General features: G+C 44.1%; 1 protein-coding gene across 1 annotated transcript; it reads right to left on the bottom strand.

Moving 5' to 3' along the window:
* Nucleotides 1-894: 894 nt before the first annotated feature.
* Nucleotides 895-14776, bottom strand: CA4 (carbonic anhydrase 4). Its single transcript, XM_062507223.1, has 8 exons — nucleotides 14719-14776; nucleotides 5688-5738; nucleotides 5146-5316; nucleotides 3088-3245; nucleotides 2859-2951; nucleotides 2518-2581; nucleotides 2255-2418; nucleotides 895-1102 (listed from the first exon to the last, which is right to left on the bottom strand). The coding sequence occupies exons 1-8, from the start codon at nucleotides 14774-14776 to the stop codon at nucleotides 914-916; spliced, it is 948 nt and encodes a 315-aa protein (XP_062363207.1). The 3' UTR covers nucleotides 895-913.
* Nucleotides 14777-15181: the final 405 nt, after the last annotated feature.

The raw sequence follows: 15181 nt of genomic DNA, 5'->3' as shown, positions 1-15181 counted from the left end.
ATCTTTTTGGAAAAAAAAAATATGAATCTTGACCATATGTGAATATTCCAGGTATGCTACTATAAAAAAATTATATTTATAAAAGAAAAAAATATATATATTTATATATATCAGGAAGAGCTATTTCTTGAGCTGTCCTATTTGATCAGGCAAATAATAACTACACGGGATCATCAGAGTCTCCTGCTTCAAAAGCAGCCCTCCCAAGAGAGGGAATTTCCACAGATGTGCCTCTGGTCCATGGGGATGAGCCTCCCTGTTGCTTCCCAGCACATCACATTGGCTATGGCATCCCAGAGAAGGATGAATAAATAACAGAGGAACCCGAGAGCCCCCAGCAGGAGGGTGGAAGGAATCCAGTGTCCTTATCGAAAATTAACTGAGATTTTTCTGGAGGAAGGAGGAGGATTTATGTGTTGGGTGAGTGCCCTTCCCTAAGGGGATGAGCCAGATGCTGCTGGGTTGTGTGAGAGCATTTTTATCTTTGCTGTGTGTTGTACCTTCAGGTAAGACAATGTGGGACTGTAGGATTTACTCCACATTTCCCTGCCAGATTTGCAGTGTTGAATGTAAACGTGCTCCAAACCAACCCCTTCACAGGCACTTAAGAACAGATTCCTCTCCAAATGTCTCTGTGCAGCTCCTTCCAGTGCTGGGTTAAAACTACAGGGTAATCCAGACTAACACTTTCTCTAAGTGTACTGGCTTTTAAAATTGAATTAATTTTCATTGCTTTATCTCCCAGTTCCTCTGAGATCTGGTGGTTTGGGTTTCACCAGAGCAGCACAGAAGTTCATGTCAGGAGGAGGACAAGGCTATTCTGTATTGGGACACAATCCATGAGAGGCTGAGACGAAGAACAGCAAAAATAGCAAGAAATAAAGGAGTGGGATGTTGATGAGGTGGGAAAGGCTCAGTGGGACAGAGAGCTGAGGGTGCAGGTCAGAGCCAGGGGCAGCAGCAGCAGCTCTGCCACGGGCAGGGCAGTGCTGGCCCCTGACCAGAGCACCTTGCGCCCGTTCAGGGGCTGCGCTGGCCGGAAATTCTCCGTCATGGCAGTGGAGTTCTTCGTATCAAACTGCAGTGCTGCAAACTTGGAAAGCTGCAAAACACAACAGGCTGGTAAAAGCTTTCTTCTTTTTTTTTTTTTTTTGTGTTGCAAACCTGTGCTGCCCCACTCAGGTTTTGAACCTTGAGGGTTGAACGGGTGCCTTAAACCTCACAGGAAATGTCATAGCAGAGGCCACTGGAGAGGTCACCAAGTGATGGCTGCTCCTTCCAGCCTTGGAAATCACGGGCACTTCCTTTGTGTGGGAGCCAAATGCTTTGTGCAGCCCAAGGACTGGTTCCCCCAAGAGCTCCTGACGCACGCGGCCCCGGTGACACGAGGCAGGAGCAGCAGGAATTCTGTCCTTGCTCAGATCCCTGGTGCTGTGTGTGACACTGGGCTGTGCTGGGGGCACTGGGAGAGCCCTGGAAGCACACTGGGAGTGAGGAGCTGAAATGCAGGCACCGGCTCTGGCCAGGCTGTGCGACCTCTGCACAAGCTGTGCTATCCCAGCACCCCTAATTCCATCTCCTCTTCCTGCCTGCAGGTCAAAACATGGGCTACTAAACTCTGGTGCTGATGGGCTCAAGGTTTGAGTTTGGAATTATTGTGTTCTGCTGTCCTGCCAGTGGGAGAAAAGCCATGGAACAGGGGCCTGAGCAGGTGGCAGCAGTGGAAGTGCTTAGGGGGGTTTCTTGGCTTTCTCCTCACACCGTCATTTCCCCTTCCTGCCCCTTTCCTGCCATTTTCTGGGGGATGATTTAACAGGGTCAGGCAGCTGGCACCAGGGAGCAGGTTTAGACTGCTGCCAAGTTGGCTGCTGAGGTGTCACCCTGTGGGCAGACAGCCCAGGGACATGGCACTGAACCTCCAGGCTGTCCCTGGGCCTCTCACCTGGACCCAGGGATGTGGCCCTGAACCTCCAGGCTGTCCCTGGGCCTCTCACCTGGACCCAGGGATGTGGCACTGAACCTCCAGGCTGTCCCTGGGCCTCTCACCTGGACCCAGGGACGTGGCACTGAACCTCCAGGCTGTCCCTGGGCCTCTCACCTGGACCCAGGGATGTGGCCCTGAACCTCCAGGCTGTCCCTGGGCCTCTCACCTGGACCCAGGGATGTGGCCCTGAACCTCCAGGCTGTCCCTGTGCCTCTCACCTGGACCCAGGGATGTGGCCCTGAACCTCCAGGCTGTCCCTGGGCCTCTCACCTGGGGCAGGCTGAGCTCAACTGGCTTCTCAAATATTGTCCAGATGACACCCTCGTAGCAGTCAGGGGTGGTGAGGGACCCCTGATATCGATAGTACTTCCAAAGGTCTTTCTCAGGTGGGAGAAGAGACATCAGTGGCAAAGGATCCATCTGTGCTGATTGCCCTGGAAAAACCACGGGGGAAAATCCCTTGTGATGCTTGTGGCTGCAGGTTTTATCCTCACCTGACATAGCTTGTGAAATCCTTGGCACGAGTGTCTTACCTTTGAATTGAATATTTTCTAATTTACTCAGCAGAGTTGCATAGTTTTTATTTTCTTCGTCAGCCTGAAAAGGAAATATTTTCATTTCACGTCGTGTGTTTATCTACAAGCTTTTAATCGGTGGTGAATGAAACAGTAAAGGGCCACAAGGAAAAAATAACAAGCAGGATGTAGAAAAGGGTAGAGGAACTCAGTGCTGGCAGCATGCCTGCAGAAGATGGGGAGGTTAAAGTCTTGGGTACTGTAATATTGACATAAACATAAAATATTGACATGAACAATCCCTCAGCCAAACTGCTGGCTGAGATTTGAGAGGGGCAGCTGAAAACTTCACTGCCTACCTTTACAAAGAAGGCCAACACAGCCAAACCATCAGGATTTTTCTTGGCTTCTGCCACATTTGAAGCATCTTCTCTAATGTGGACGACGTGAAGCTGGAAGACAACAGCCAAGGGTGATTATTTCCACCCTCAGACCTCCCATGGGGAACTAGCCAAGAGTTTTTGTGAGCAGGATCTCAACATTCCAGAGCTCTGGAGTGGAATCCATGATCCCACACAGAGCACCTACCTCCATGGGGTATTTCTCTCCATCTATGCTGTGCTCTGAGCCAGGGATGTTTTGTGGCTCCTGTGGGACTCCCCAGTGCAAATGGAATTCTACTGCCTTGTACTTCCTCCCCAGGCCTCCTCCTCCGATTTTAGGGGATGAGTCCAGTGCCACTTTAACTGGAAAAAAAAAAAAAAACAAACCACAAACCTTTTTAAAGGAGAAGAGCAGATCCTACATTAACAGTATGTGAGAGCAGAGATGTTCTTGAGATCCAAATTTATCTTCAAGTTCTCACTTGGCTTTTCAGAACGAGTGTTGCAGAAATTCTGCTCTGCAGGGACTGAACTCTTACAGAATCATAGCTGAGTTTAATTTGAGATTAATTATAACCATTATGACCTCTGGAGTCAGAGCTTCTTATACCTCTCAGAAGACTCCATATTTCTTCATATATTTTTTAAACTCATTTATCAAAGTAAATTTGATCCCAGTTTATTTGGGTTTTAACTATCGTTTTAATCTCCTGTTGTCTGCACTGTAACATTTCCTTTGGGCAGGGTTTAAAGATATTCCCTTTTAATTCAGAGCACTGCTGCAATTCAAGTCTAAATCGTACATATTTGAGATATATATTTAAAATTTTACTTTTTATGACCCCCACGTTAAGCACAGCACTTTTCTTTGCATAGGAAAATTCCGGATTGCAGCCCCAGAGGAAAATTCTGGATTGCAGCCCCAGAGATTTCATTTCTGTTCTGAATTCCAAATGAATTTGGAGAGTGCATGAGTCATTTAGTTCCTTTGCTTTTTAATCCGTAAATGGATGAGTCAGATGTCTTTGTGGGCTTTGTTTATTTAGCTTAAGACCATTGAGACAGCGACCTTTGCTATGTGCCCATCAGGAACATAATTGGGGTCTAATCTCACCTGCAGCCTCTAATTGCAGCTGTAATTTAAGCAATAACCTCCTCATTTAGCACAGGAATTGGTTGCCCTCAGAAGGAAGAGATTTTTAAAAGCCCAGATTAAACCCCTAATCCTTATGCATGGCTGGGGAAAATGAGAGTTCGGAGCAATCCTTATAAATATTAATTTTGATGTAAAAGGGACTGTAATTGGACATCCTGGAGTATCAGCCTGTAATGGGAAAGTCATTCATCTACATATTAGTGAAAAGTCAAAATATTCCTTTTTCTTGTGGTCTGCCACGATAGCAATGTTTGAAATTAGATTTTCTGGCTGTTAAAATCTCCCACCTTTCCCTTTTAAATCAGGATTTACTTGCCACTTGCTACTTTCTGCCTTGAGTATTTGTCAGTTGAAACAACCCATCCAAGATTTTAAGAACACCTACACGTAACTTTTTTTTTTAAAATTAGACCATAGGTTTATTTATAAAGTAGAAGTTATTGAACATATTTTTTTTTTTTTTTGGAGCAGCATCCTCAGTATTGTGAAGGAAGGTAGAGGAAGTGGAACAGTTCTAAATTACTGTTAATTGATTCACGGTTTACTGATTCACTAAGTAGCTGATCAACATCAGATAACTTCTGTGTGCAGAGAAAACAGGGCTGAATCTGAGAAGAATATAGCTCATTATTTAAAGAACTAATAACACCCAGCACCGTGAATGACTTTCCCACACTTTCCTGCTTTTCTCCAGCAGGATTCTTTGTGCAGGGGCAAGAGTTGGAAAGGACGAGCCCAGGAATGAAGTGGTTTCGGCAGAAAATGATAAAATTCTGCCCAAATTGTTGTCCTGCCCACGTGCCCCCAGTCCTGGACCCTGTTTGGGTCGGAGAGTTTTGGTTTTAGAGTTTCTGTGACACCTCCAGCTCTGTTTATGCACAGAAATTCCTGCTGAGATGTTCGAGAACCGCATCCACAACCCCCAAAACTTTGTCATTCCCACAAACCTCCCATGAAAATGTTGACACCAAAAACGTTCTGGGAGTTTCACCTTTGAAGCAGAGGGGAGGGATCTCATCTGTGCTTCCCTGCTGTGCTCCAGGGATGTGGAAGGAACCAGGGGAAGCCCAAAATCCATCCCTCAGCAGCAGGGTGGGCAGTACTTGCCTGTGTGACCATTATTTTCCAGGACCCACTTGGCAGAGCCCTTCACATCATACCCTTCAAAAGTCAGGGGCTTGAGGCTCTTGTCATAAACCACATTTTTGGTGACAATGTTGACAGGGGACTGTCTGCTCCCCTTGCACTCCGCGTTTACCAGGTGCCATCGAGGAGGATCTGCTCAAGGATGAAGAAAATGTTATTTATTGTTTCACCCTGTAGACAGCAAATCCTTGAGAAAGCCAAACCATCCAACCAAAATGGGGCATTTGAGACATCACCCCAATTTCTGGGGTGGTTTTTCCATTTGTGTATTTACATTTTGACATTTATTTGTACATTTCTGCATTATCCTTGGTTGACACAAAATGAGCACTTACCACAAACACTTCAAAGTACCCTGTTCAGCACTGACATGGTCACAAATATTAAATGCATTAAAGGCTGAGTTCTGTGGATTTTTTTTTTGCATTATTTCCTCTCAGCAGCCCCTTTGCAAAGCAGAAGAATCAGCAGTGTGATTGGAAAAACAAATTGCTTGGCAGTACCTTCACACTGCGGCTGCTCACACTTCTGGGACCGGTAGCACCAGTTGCCCACTAAAAAACAAAAAATAAAAAAGGTGAATGAAAATCTGGTACAAATTACGGCCCCTGAAAAGCAGCAGGGAAATGGACTGGCAGCTCAGCCCTTTCTAGATCTCCTCCTGATCTCTCATAAACCACTTTATAGCCATTAATATCCTCACAAAACCAGGGCTGGAAGGAATCTTTAGGACTTTGGATCATCAGAATTCTGGATGGGTTGCACTCCTAAAGAATTTGATTTTCAAACCTTGGCTTCCTCAGCTTCTTGAGGCAAAATTCCACATTTGAATATAGGCAGTGTTAAAGTAAATTTCCTTTTCTCAGCTCTGCACTTGCCAGCCTTTCACAGACTTGTAAATTCACTTATGCAAGAGGAGTTATCTCAGCCTGTTCCAGGAACTCCTCTGAAGGTTACAGGTGGTGAGCAAATCTGAGAATTTGAGCATGACCTGGAGGATCTTTGGTTTTACCCAACTGGGACCCACAGGGATGGGTGCAAAATTCTTCAGCAGAACATCTGAATTTCCTTTTTCCATTGTCAAAAGAAATACAAAATTCAGAGGACAAGAGCTAATTTAACTTTATGTAGTCAGGAAAGTGGGATTGTTTTGTTTATCCCAAGTTGCTTCAGTGGCTCTTTATTTATTCTAAACTTTAAATTGACTTTGACTGGGATAGTTCTCTTTGGCTATTTAACTTTAATCCATAACAATTCAAACCCTCTTGTAATGATGATTAATACCACTCCTTCTGTTTGCTTGTGATTAGTAAATTATAGACATTTTAATAAATGGCTAATCAATTTTAAGGATAATTATGGAGGAGCCCTGTCACTCGACTGGTAATTACCTTAATTTGTAATTTGTAACACACCTGCTGGAAGGCTTTTAACACCTTTATCTTGATATCAGTGGCATAACAATACATCCATGTATTAAGGATTTAGAAGTTATAAATAGAGAATTGTTACAAAACCTGAGCAGCTGTGACACAGAGGGAAACCTGTGGTAATTAATATAACCATTAAAAAATGACAGTTTTGGTTTTTCTTCCACAAAAACGAAATTTCTGATGAAAACTACGAACAATGTTGCCTCACTTTGTAGTTTAGCAAGACTGGGAAGAAAAGCAAACTTTGCTTTTTTTGTGTGTGTGGTAAGAATGCAGGAATTTCTATGCTGTTATCCAAAAATTGTGTTTGATGACGTTTCATCCTTTTGGCAGAATTCTAAACGCACACAAAACTTCACTTTCCAGCACTGATTGTTGGCATTTTTTTTTTTCTTTTTTTTTTTCCCCCCCCAGGACAGAGCTTTTCCTAATCCCCACTGGGAAACAACAGAAGTTCCAAGCACAGGATATCACGGAGTGCCTTAATCGATATTTTAATCAATAAATGCCTGCAGAAAATCCAGGTGAGCTGATCTCCAAACTGCCTGGGCGTGCTCCACGTGTGCTTTTTGCACAGATGAAAGATTCCAGGTGTGTTCTCTGCACTGCTCGGGGGTCAGTGTGAACTTTGAACAATCCCAGCAGCCTGGCATTGGGAGTTTCTTGGCGATTTACGCTCGAAGGAACCTTCAGGAGTGAAAGAACTGGTGCCCAGCAGGAATCACCTGGAAGGATTTGCTCCCAAAATCTTTGGGATGGAAAGCAGAGGGGGAAGGTGGCAGGTGAGAGCAATGGAGTGGGAGCATGACCCGGACATCAAAGCATTTCTGCAACACAAAAAATCTGATTTTCCAGGCGATCTGAGCCACAGCTGGGAGTCAGGGAAGCAGGTCCAAGGCTGTGGAGCTTTTAAACCACGGCTGTGGAACCGCAGAAATCCAACAGAGCCAAAGAGGGGAAGGAAATTATCCCCAGATTGGGGGTCCTGGATCAGAGTCTGTGTGCCAGAAGGGGAATGGAAATGGGTTATGAAACCTTTTCGGGTGCAAATCCACGTCCCACCCTTCTCAAACAAAGAAATCGCTGAGTTTTTAGCACCTGAACAGGTGCCTGGCAAGTTGTTTCAAATAAACTTGTGGGTTCCAATCACCTCTCAGTAAACAGACACTTGAGCACACCGCAAATCTTCCAGCATGGCCATCAAAATGATGGGGAGAAGAAGTTTAATAAAACCAAATTTAATTTTGAAAATCCAGCCCTCCAGAGGTGGCTACAGCTGCCTCACATCCAGCACTCAGGAGTGTTTAATAATTAGGATTTGTTTTTTGCATCTTTCCACCAAATTCCTGAGGCTCTGAACGAGGTAAGGATTGTGTTTTCTACCAAGTCCTTATCACACTGGATTGGATGTATCAGTGAAGTAGAACAGCACATAAATTCAGCATTTCGTAAGAAAAAAATGTCCTTGAAGGTGTTAAACCTTCAGGAACGAGCTCATTAAACATTACAGAATGTTTAATTAGCAAACAGTGGGTTCGTGTTTATTGTGAACTAGGGGTTTCTATTATGATTTTTTTTTCTTTTTTTGATTGGCAGCGGTGGAACATCGGGGAACAGGATCCTTTGTGTGAGTGCTGCTCAGAAGGAACCCGAGGAGGAAAATTTGCATTTGGATTTTGTCTGAGTCGGATGTGATGCTTTCCCCCCATAGGAACCTTGCATTACAAAGGAGCTTTCTTCCCCTGAGTTTTGGGGCTTTCTTCCCGAAGAAAGAAGGGGAGATCCTTGGCACATCCAGGCAGCTCTCCATGGTTTTAGCTGTGATTATACCCTCAGGCACGTTGTCCAAACCACTTTTAATTGTCTGAGTGGCTCCTGCCACTTCCCTTAGAAGACTTTTCCACAGTCCATTAGCCCACGCTGTCAGGAAATGTTTCCTATTTAATAGCTTACATTTTCCACTTCCTTATCTGCATCCCATCACTCCTAGAAATATCACCGAACCACCCTAAACAATTCTTTTCCCTCCCTGGTGTTTACAGCATTCAAATAATTCCCTCTTCAGCTGTAATTCCTGTCCTGGCTTCATCCATCTTTTGTCCCATCTCTTGAACACAGTGCTCTTCACCTTCCCAAAATTCCCAAATCTCATCTTCATCCCCAAATTCCCCTCGGAACTCCCTTTTTTTTTTTTTTTTTTTTTTTTAACCAGGTCTGGGGACCCCTCAGGTTCCACCCTGCACTGCTCCTTCAATCAAACCTCAGTTTACCTCCCTGTAGCTTATTTTATTGCTGGGAAAGCACAGCAGAAAGTGGGTTTTCAGTCTTTTAGGGAGGGGTTTTTTTCCAGTTTGTTTTTGTGTTTGAGCTGCTGAAATAATCGCTGTGAGGCATAGATATATAAATGTAGTTATATAGATATGGATTATATAAATATGGACACAGATTAAATATAGATAGATATAAACATGCACACCTGGATTCACTGTATTATCAATTATATCTTTCTCTTACGTTTTATTGTGGGTTTATCCTTGATTTAAGTGGTTCTGTACCATCCCACAGCTGTCACCCTGACTTTATTTGGTTTATTTGGTTTAATTTAGAGTAGGGCTGGCTCTTCCTCCAAGAGTTCAGGACAGTTTAATTTAGGGAGTCTCTCTTGGCACGTGAGTCCCACTTATCTCTGCCTCTTCCTCCTGGAATTTACAACTGCTTTCCTGTCCAAAGCTGCTTCTTGGCACTGGGGGGAAGCTGAAAAAACAATACAATTACGTATTGTTTTCATTTTCTTGCAAACGTTTTCAATTGTTTTAGATATCAAGCCTCCTTTGGAAGCTCAAGGAAAAAAAAAAAAAATATTCCTGCAGAACTCCCTCTCCTGTGCACTTCCCCAGGAGGTGCTGCTGGCTGGGGGCACCCTGCCAAGGTGCTATTGTGTGATCTAGGAAAAGACCCTTCAGCTCTTTGGATCTTGCTCAGGTTATCCAAATTCCATAAAAGCTCCCAAATCTGCTTTTTCCCACTCGTGCACTGCTTGCTGCCCTGCTTGGTGTGCTCGGAAAAAGCCATTTAGAGTCACTAAAACAGGGCTAAGCAGCCTCGATTTGTGCTTCTGAGAAGGGGTTTATGCATTTTATATCATGTTGATATTTGGCCAGCTGTTTTTATTAACAGCATTGGGAGTGTGAGTGACCTTTTTTTTTCCCCCCCGGGAGAGAAGGAATGTGTAGATTTTTAATTCAAATCTCTCTTTCACCTGAGAGCTTTGCTTGTCTCTTTTTTTTTTGTCCTTTTTTATTTATTTTTTTTTTAAGCCTCTTGTCACCCTTTCAGCCCTGAACATTCCCTGTTTTCCCAGTGGTGCCGGTGCTGCCCATCCCAGATGCCCTCAGCGCCAGATTTCTCCCTGCTCTGTTCTCCTGGCTTCTCAAACCCATCCCCAAAATCTGCTCTCACCTCTGCATCCTCTTCCACCAAAATGGCAAAAGCTGGGTTTGCATGCAATTTATTTTTAGATTTGGCTTGTGTTGGGCTCATCCTATTTTTAGCTGGCTTTGTGAAACTTTCTATTTTTAGTGCAAAAGACAAAACAACTTACAAGCAATTGTTAGCTAAACCTGTCTTTCTAATTAATGGGATTGGTGAGCACAAGGTGAGCATATAGACATGAGAATATTTATACATTCTGAAGCATTACACATCCTCAGGAAGCCCCAGGCAGCCCCTTTGAAAGACAGAATCAGTTCCAGAACTTCACCTCGAGATTTGTGTGTCTCTACAAGCCTTCGTGGCCATTCATTCTCTTCACTTTTTACCTGGAATTTTATTTTTCCTGGGGAGCACACCTTACTGCAGGTATATGGTGGGGAGGTAGCCCTGAAAATCAGATTTATTGTGGTGCTGGAGCCTTGCAAGGCAGCACATCTGATGTTTATAATTTGCACATAAATCAGATGCTGGATGAGGCCTTTGGAACACATTGGAACTACAGGAAAAAAAAAATCCAAAGGGACTCAGGGATTCTGGAAATGCCCCGTTAACATCTGCAAACGACTTCCTTTGTGTCAGAGAGCAGGGGAAGGTTTTGAGCTGTGACCTCTGATACTCTGCTGCAGATAATGGCCCTCAGAAATGTCCTGTATCAAAGGCAGAAGCTGTAACAAAAAATGAGTATCCAGGACTAAGGTGATTTCCTTCTGTGAGGGGTTTTGCCTTGCTTTCTTTAATAAAAATGCATTTCAGAATTATTCATTTGATAGCGTTTTTAAAATTTAATTCAAACAAATCACTTAGTAGCTCTGCTAGCCTTTTGCAGCCTTTTATGCTGAGCTTTTGATGGCTGATCCTGTGGCTAAAAATATGACTAAAAATCTAAAAACAGGCCACTGGATATATCCTGGAACACAACAAAGCATCTCCTGCAACGCCACAAGCAGGGAAAAGAGCCTGCACGGAGACAGACTCTGGATTTTGCAGCTTTTCTAGGAGACCTCAAGGTTTGTGCTGGCTTTTTTTGTAAGTGTCAAAGGCTTTTCTGCTTTCCAGCACCCCAGTGGAAGAGGCAGGAGGATCCATGACTCAGGGAAATCATGGATAAAAGAGCAGGATTCATCCTCGTGCCTGAGGAAAGGGCAGCTTGGATTCACACCTGATGGAGAGACCAGAGGTGACTTAAACCCCTCACACGGGTAATTCCATAATTCCTAGTGCTCACTGCCTTTTCTCTGTGTTCCAGATCTTACATTGCATTTATTATCTTCTTTTTAACCAGCTGAAAATGCAACTTTTCACCCCAAGTGTGCCAAAGTGCTCCAGCATCCCAACTTTGCCAGCCCTAAAATGGATTTGGAGCCCAGCCATAAATCTGTGTGCAGTCCATACCATTAGAGCAGGAAAGGGAAGAAGTCACAGCATCTTTTTTTTATTATTATTTTATTTTATTTTAAAGCTGCTGATGGAGCTCTCAGGGGTATTTTGTACCTAAATGGCCCTGAGGAAACCCCAGAGTGAGAACTGATGCTGACGTCAATGTCCGCATGGTTATGTAAATTTAATCTTTGTGAAGGGTAAAAGCATGCGAGCAGAAATATAGAAAATTAGAGGGATCTAATCTCATCTAAATTAGAGGAATGTCCTATCAGGCATCAATCTTCTGGAGCACCAGAGCGTGGACTGTGGGAGATTTGTCTCCTCATGGCTGAGTCCTGCTCTGTGATAAAGCAAAAGGTTAAAACGTGCTGGGGTTCATTCCATTCCCCCTGAAGAAAATTAATTGTCAGTGACTTTGCTGTAACCCCACCCCAAAGCTGCTGGATGGAGGGATGGATCCATGGATGGAGGGATGGATGGATGGATCCATGGATGGATGGGATGGATCCATGGATGGAGGGATGGATGGATGGATCCATGGATGGGATGGATCCATGGATAGATGGATGGATCCATGGATGGGATGGATCCATGGATGGATTGATGGGATGGATCCATGGATGGATGGGATGGATCCATGGATGGATGGGATGGATCCATGGATGGATGGGATGGATCCATGGATGGATGGGATGGATCCATGGATGGATGGATGGATCCATGGATGGATGGGATGGATCCATGGATGGGATGGGATGGATCCATGGATGGATGGGATGGATCCATGGATGGATGGGATGGATCCATGGGTGGGATGGGATGGATCCATGGATGGGATGGATCCATGGATAGATGGATGGATCCATGGATGGGATGGATCCATGGATGGATTGATGGGATGGATCCATGGATGGATGGGATGGATCCATGGATGGAGGGATGGATGGATGGATCCATGGATGGATGGGATGGATCCATGGATGGATGGGATGGGTGGATGGGATGAATGGATGGGATGGATCCATGGATGGATGAGATGGATCCATGGATGGATGGATGGATCCATGGATGGATGGGATGGATCCATGGATGGGATGGGATGGATCCATGGATGGATGGGATGGATCCATGGATGGATGGGATGGATCCATGGGTGGGATGGGATGGATCCATGGATGGATGGGATGGATCCATGGATGGATGGGATGAGTGGATGGATGGATATCCCTGCTCTCTGAATGGCACACTAACAAAGCCTCACTTTCACAAGTTTTTTGGAATATCCCTGTTGGAAATTGCTGGCATTTTGTCTCTCATTTCCCCCCAAAACAGCACCAGAGGGTCCCTGGGATCTCAAAGGAGCCAGACAAGAAACCTGAGGTGGGTCAGTGCAGCTGTAAATGGAATATGCTGAGACCTGGATGAGCCAGAGGGGCTGGACAGAGATTTGGGGGGATGGTTTGATCCCTGGGCAGGTGACTGCAGCAACGTGCCTCAGTTTCCCTCTCCTCCAACAGATAATGACCCTTCCTTCCTCAGAAAGCCCTCCAAGGGCTGTTAATAGTCATTTTAAAACACAGGTGCTCTGCTATTCAGACAAGGCTGGCAGCAATTTCAAAGATTAGCAATCAGTCATTTGACTGTTTCAGTGGTGAGTTATGAACTGCCCAGGTGAGGTGGGTTCAGTGATCAGGGCAGATCACCCAGGCTGCTCCTGAGAAGTGGCAAGACAGGAAAGAAATGTTTGCTTTAAAAAAAAAACACCAAAAAACAAAAACAGAGATAACAAGAAGAATACAAGAAGAAGGAATTTTAGCTGATTGTCAAAAGTGGAGTTTCTTGAAATCAGCAGCTTTTAACTTACTAAAATAAAATGTATCCTGTGGAGCTTCAGCATGAGGAAAAGTTTGGAAAAGAAGGTGTAGAGAGCAATTTTCTTGTGTATTAATGACTGTGTAATTTGGTCCACACTCAAGGAAAAATGTGGAAATAACCAGGAGGGGGGCAAAAAATGCCTACAAAATCTCATACGTGCATTTCCTGTCCTACTTCTTTCTGATAAATTGATAAACCCTAATTATTGACACCAATCTAATAAAGCCCCAAAAGTTTTCTGGACAGTGTTTCAGGTTTCCCTAATAAACCCCTTAATGGGGCAAGCCCTAAAGTGTTGCTAGCCAGGAATCAACAGCAAACAAAGACGAGCAGCAGACTTTGGGAAAGCAAAAGTTTTTTGTGTCTCTCTTTACCTGCCCCACGTGTTACCTGCAGAGAGAACAGCCCTGAGCCAGGGGCTGGAGGAAAGGGAAGGGATTGGAACTGCCAGGTAAGAATCTGGAAAAGCCAAGCTGCTGAGGGACAGAGAATTAATTAAGAGCAGAGAAATAAACCCAGGGAAACCCTTCAGGACTTTGTGAGCACCTCTGAACCTTGATCTGCTTTAACACCATCTCCCCTCAGCAGAGTTCAGGGCAGCACTTCCCCCTGATAATGCTGGATCCGTGTTCTCCTCTCTGCACTCTGCTCTATTTTAGTGCAAACAATGGACCCCTCGTCACTTCTAAGAGCTGCAGTGTTTCATTTCGAGCCTCTGTGCTGGTATTTACATAGGAAAGGGGATTTATTCAGTGTTGCAGCAGTTGCTGATTGAATAGAAGCAGGGGGAAAAAAAACACCTTCTGCATTTTTCAATACTAATTATAGATTGCTATTTAATTGAGCCATCCTAAGTGCACAGTGTACTTATAGTACCCAGGGAGCAAAAATAGATGGGGCTGATGCAGCAAAGACATATTGTTCTTTCTCCTTCAGCAGAATTTCATCTTGGATCATACACAGCAAAACAAAGGGGGTAAAAATTTCAAACAAGCCATTTCTTTCAAGTTTAAAAGAGTTTTAAAGATAAAGAAATTGAGTTTTGGTATTTTAAATGCACATACATAATAAAACACAGAGATCAAGTCAAAGCTCATTGATTTTTCTTGGAGGAGGAAGGCAGATAGAATCTCGAAAGGTGAAAAGAAACCCCCAAAGCACTCATTCATTCATGAGCAAAGCCTCTCCTTGATGTTTTAACAGAAATAATAAAAGGCACAGAAATAAATAAATCATCCTTCATTTACCAGAGAGAAGAATCAGAGAGCCTGCACTGCATGTCCTGATAGTCAGAAACAAATCAGAAATAAGAGCAACCTTCACGTGGGGTGAGAAAGAGCAGGGAAGGACTTACCTACTGCCTCTGTCTTGAGAACGTGCAGGCAGCAGAGAGCAAGGAGCAGCAATTCCATTCTCTATTTTAAATAGGCTGTGTTGAAACCAGAATTGATTAGACTCCTCAGGATGTGATCATATTTCTGCTCTCAGTTTTATACTGGAGTAAGTAGTCCAGGACAGACCTGAAAACCATAGCAGGAAGGTGAACTCCTCCCCTTTGTAATTTCTCCAGATTTGCCCTGCTCCTGATTTGCCTAAATTTATTCATTCTCCAAAGTGAATGGCAAAAGGAGTGAGGCTTCACTGGGCAAGGAGCTTTTAGTGAATAACTGAGGCTTTGCAACCTGCACAGGTTTAGCAGCCCAGGAGTAAAATGCTGCATTTTTATTTACTGGGAGTTTTTCTCCTGGCAGCCTCATGACATTCAATTAATACACGTGTTAAAGTTAATGTTTCCTTAAAAAAAAAAAAAAAAAAAG

Source organism: Cinclus cinclus, chromosome 22, assembly GCF_963662255.1.
Source record: "Cinclus cinclus chromosome 22, bCinCin1.1, whole genome shotgun sequence".
In the NCBI taxonomy this organism is placed as follows: domain Eukaryota; kingdom Metazoa; phylum Chordata; class Aves; order Passeriformes; family Cinclidae; genus Cinclus; species Cinclus cinclus.
This window is presented reverse-complemented; position numbering and strand designations above follow the sequence as displayed.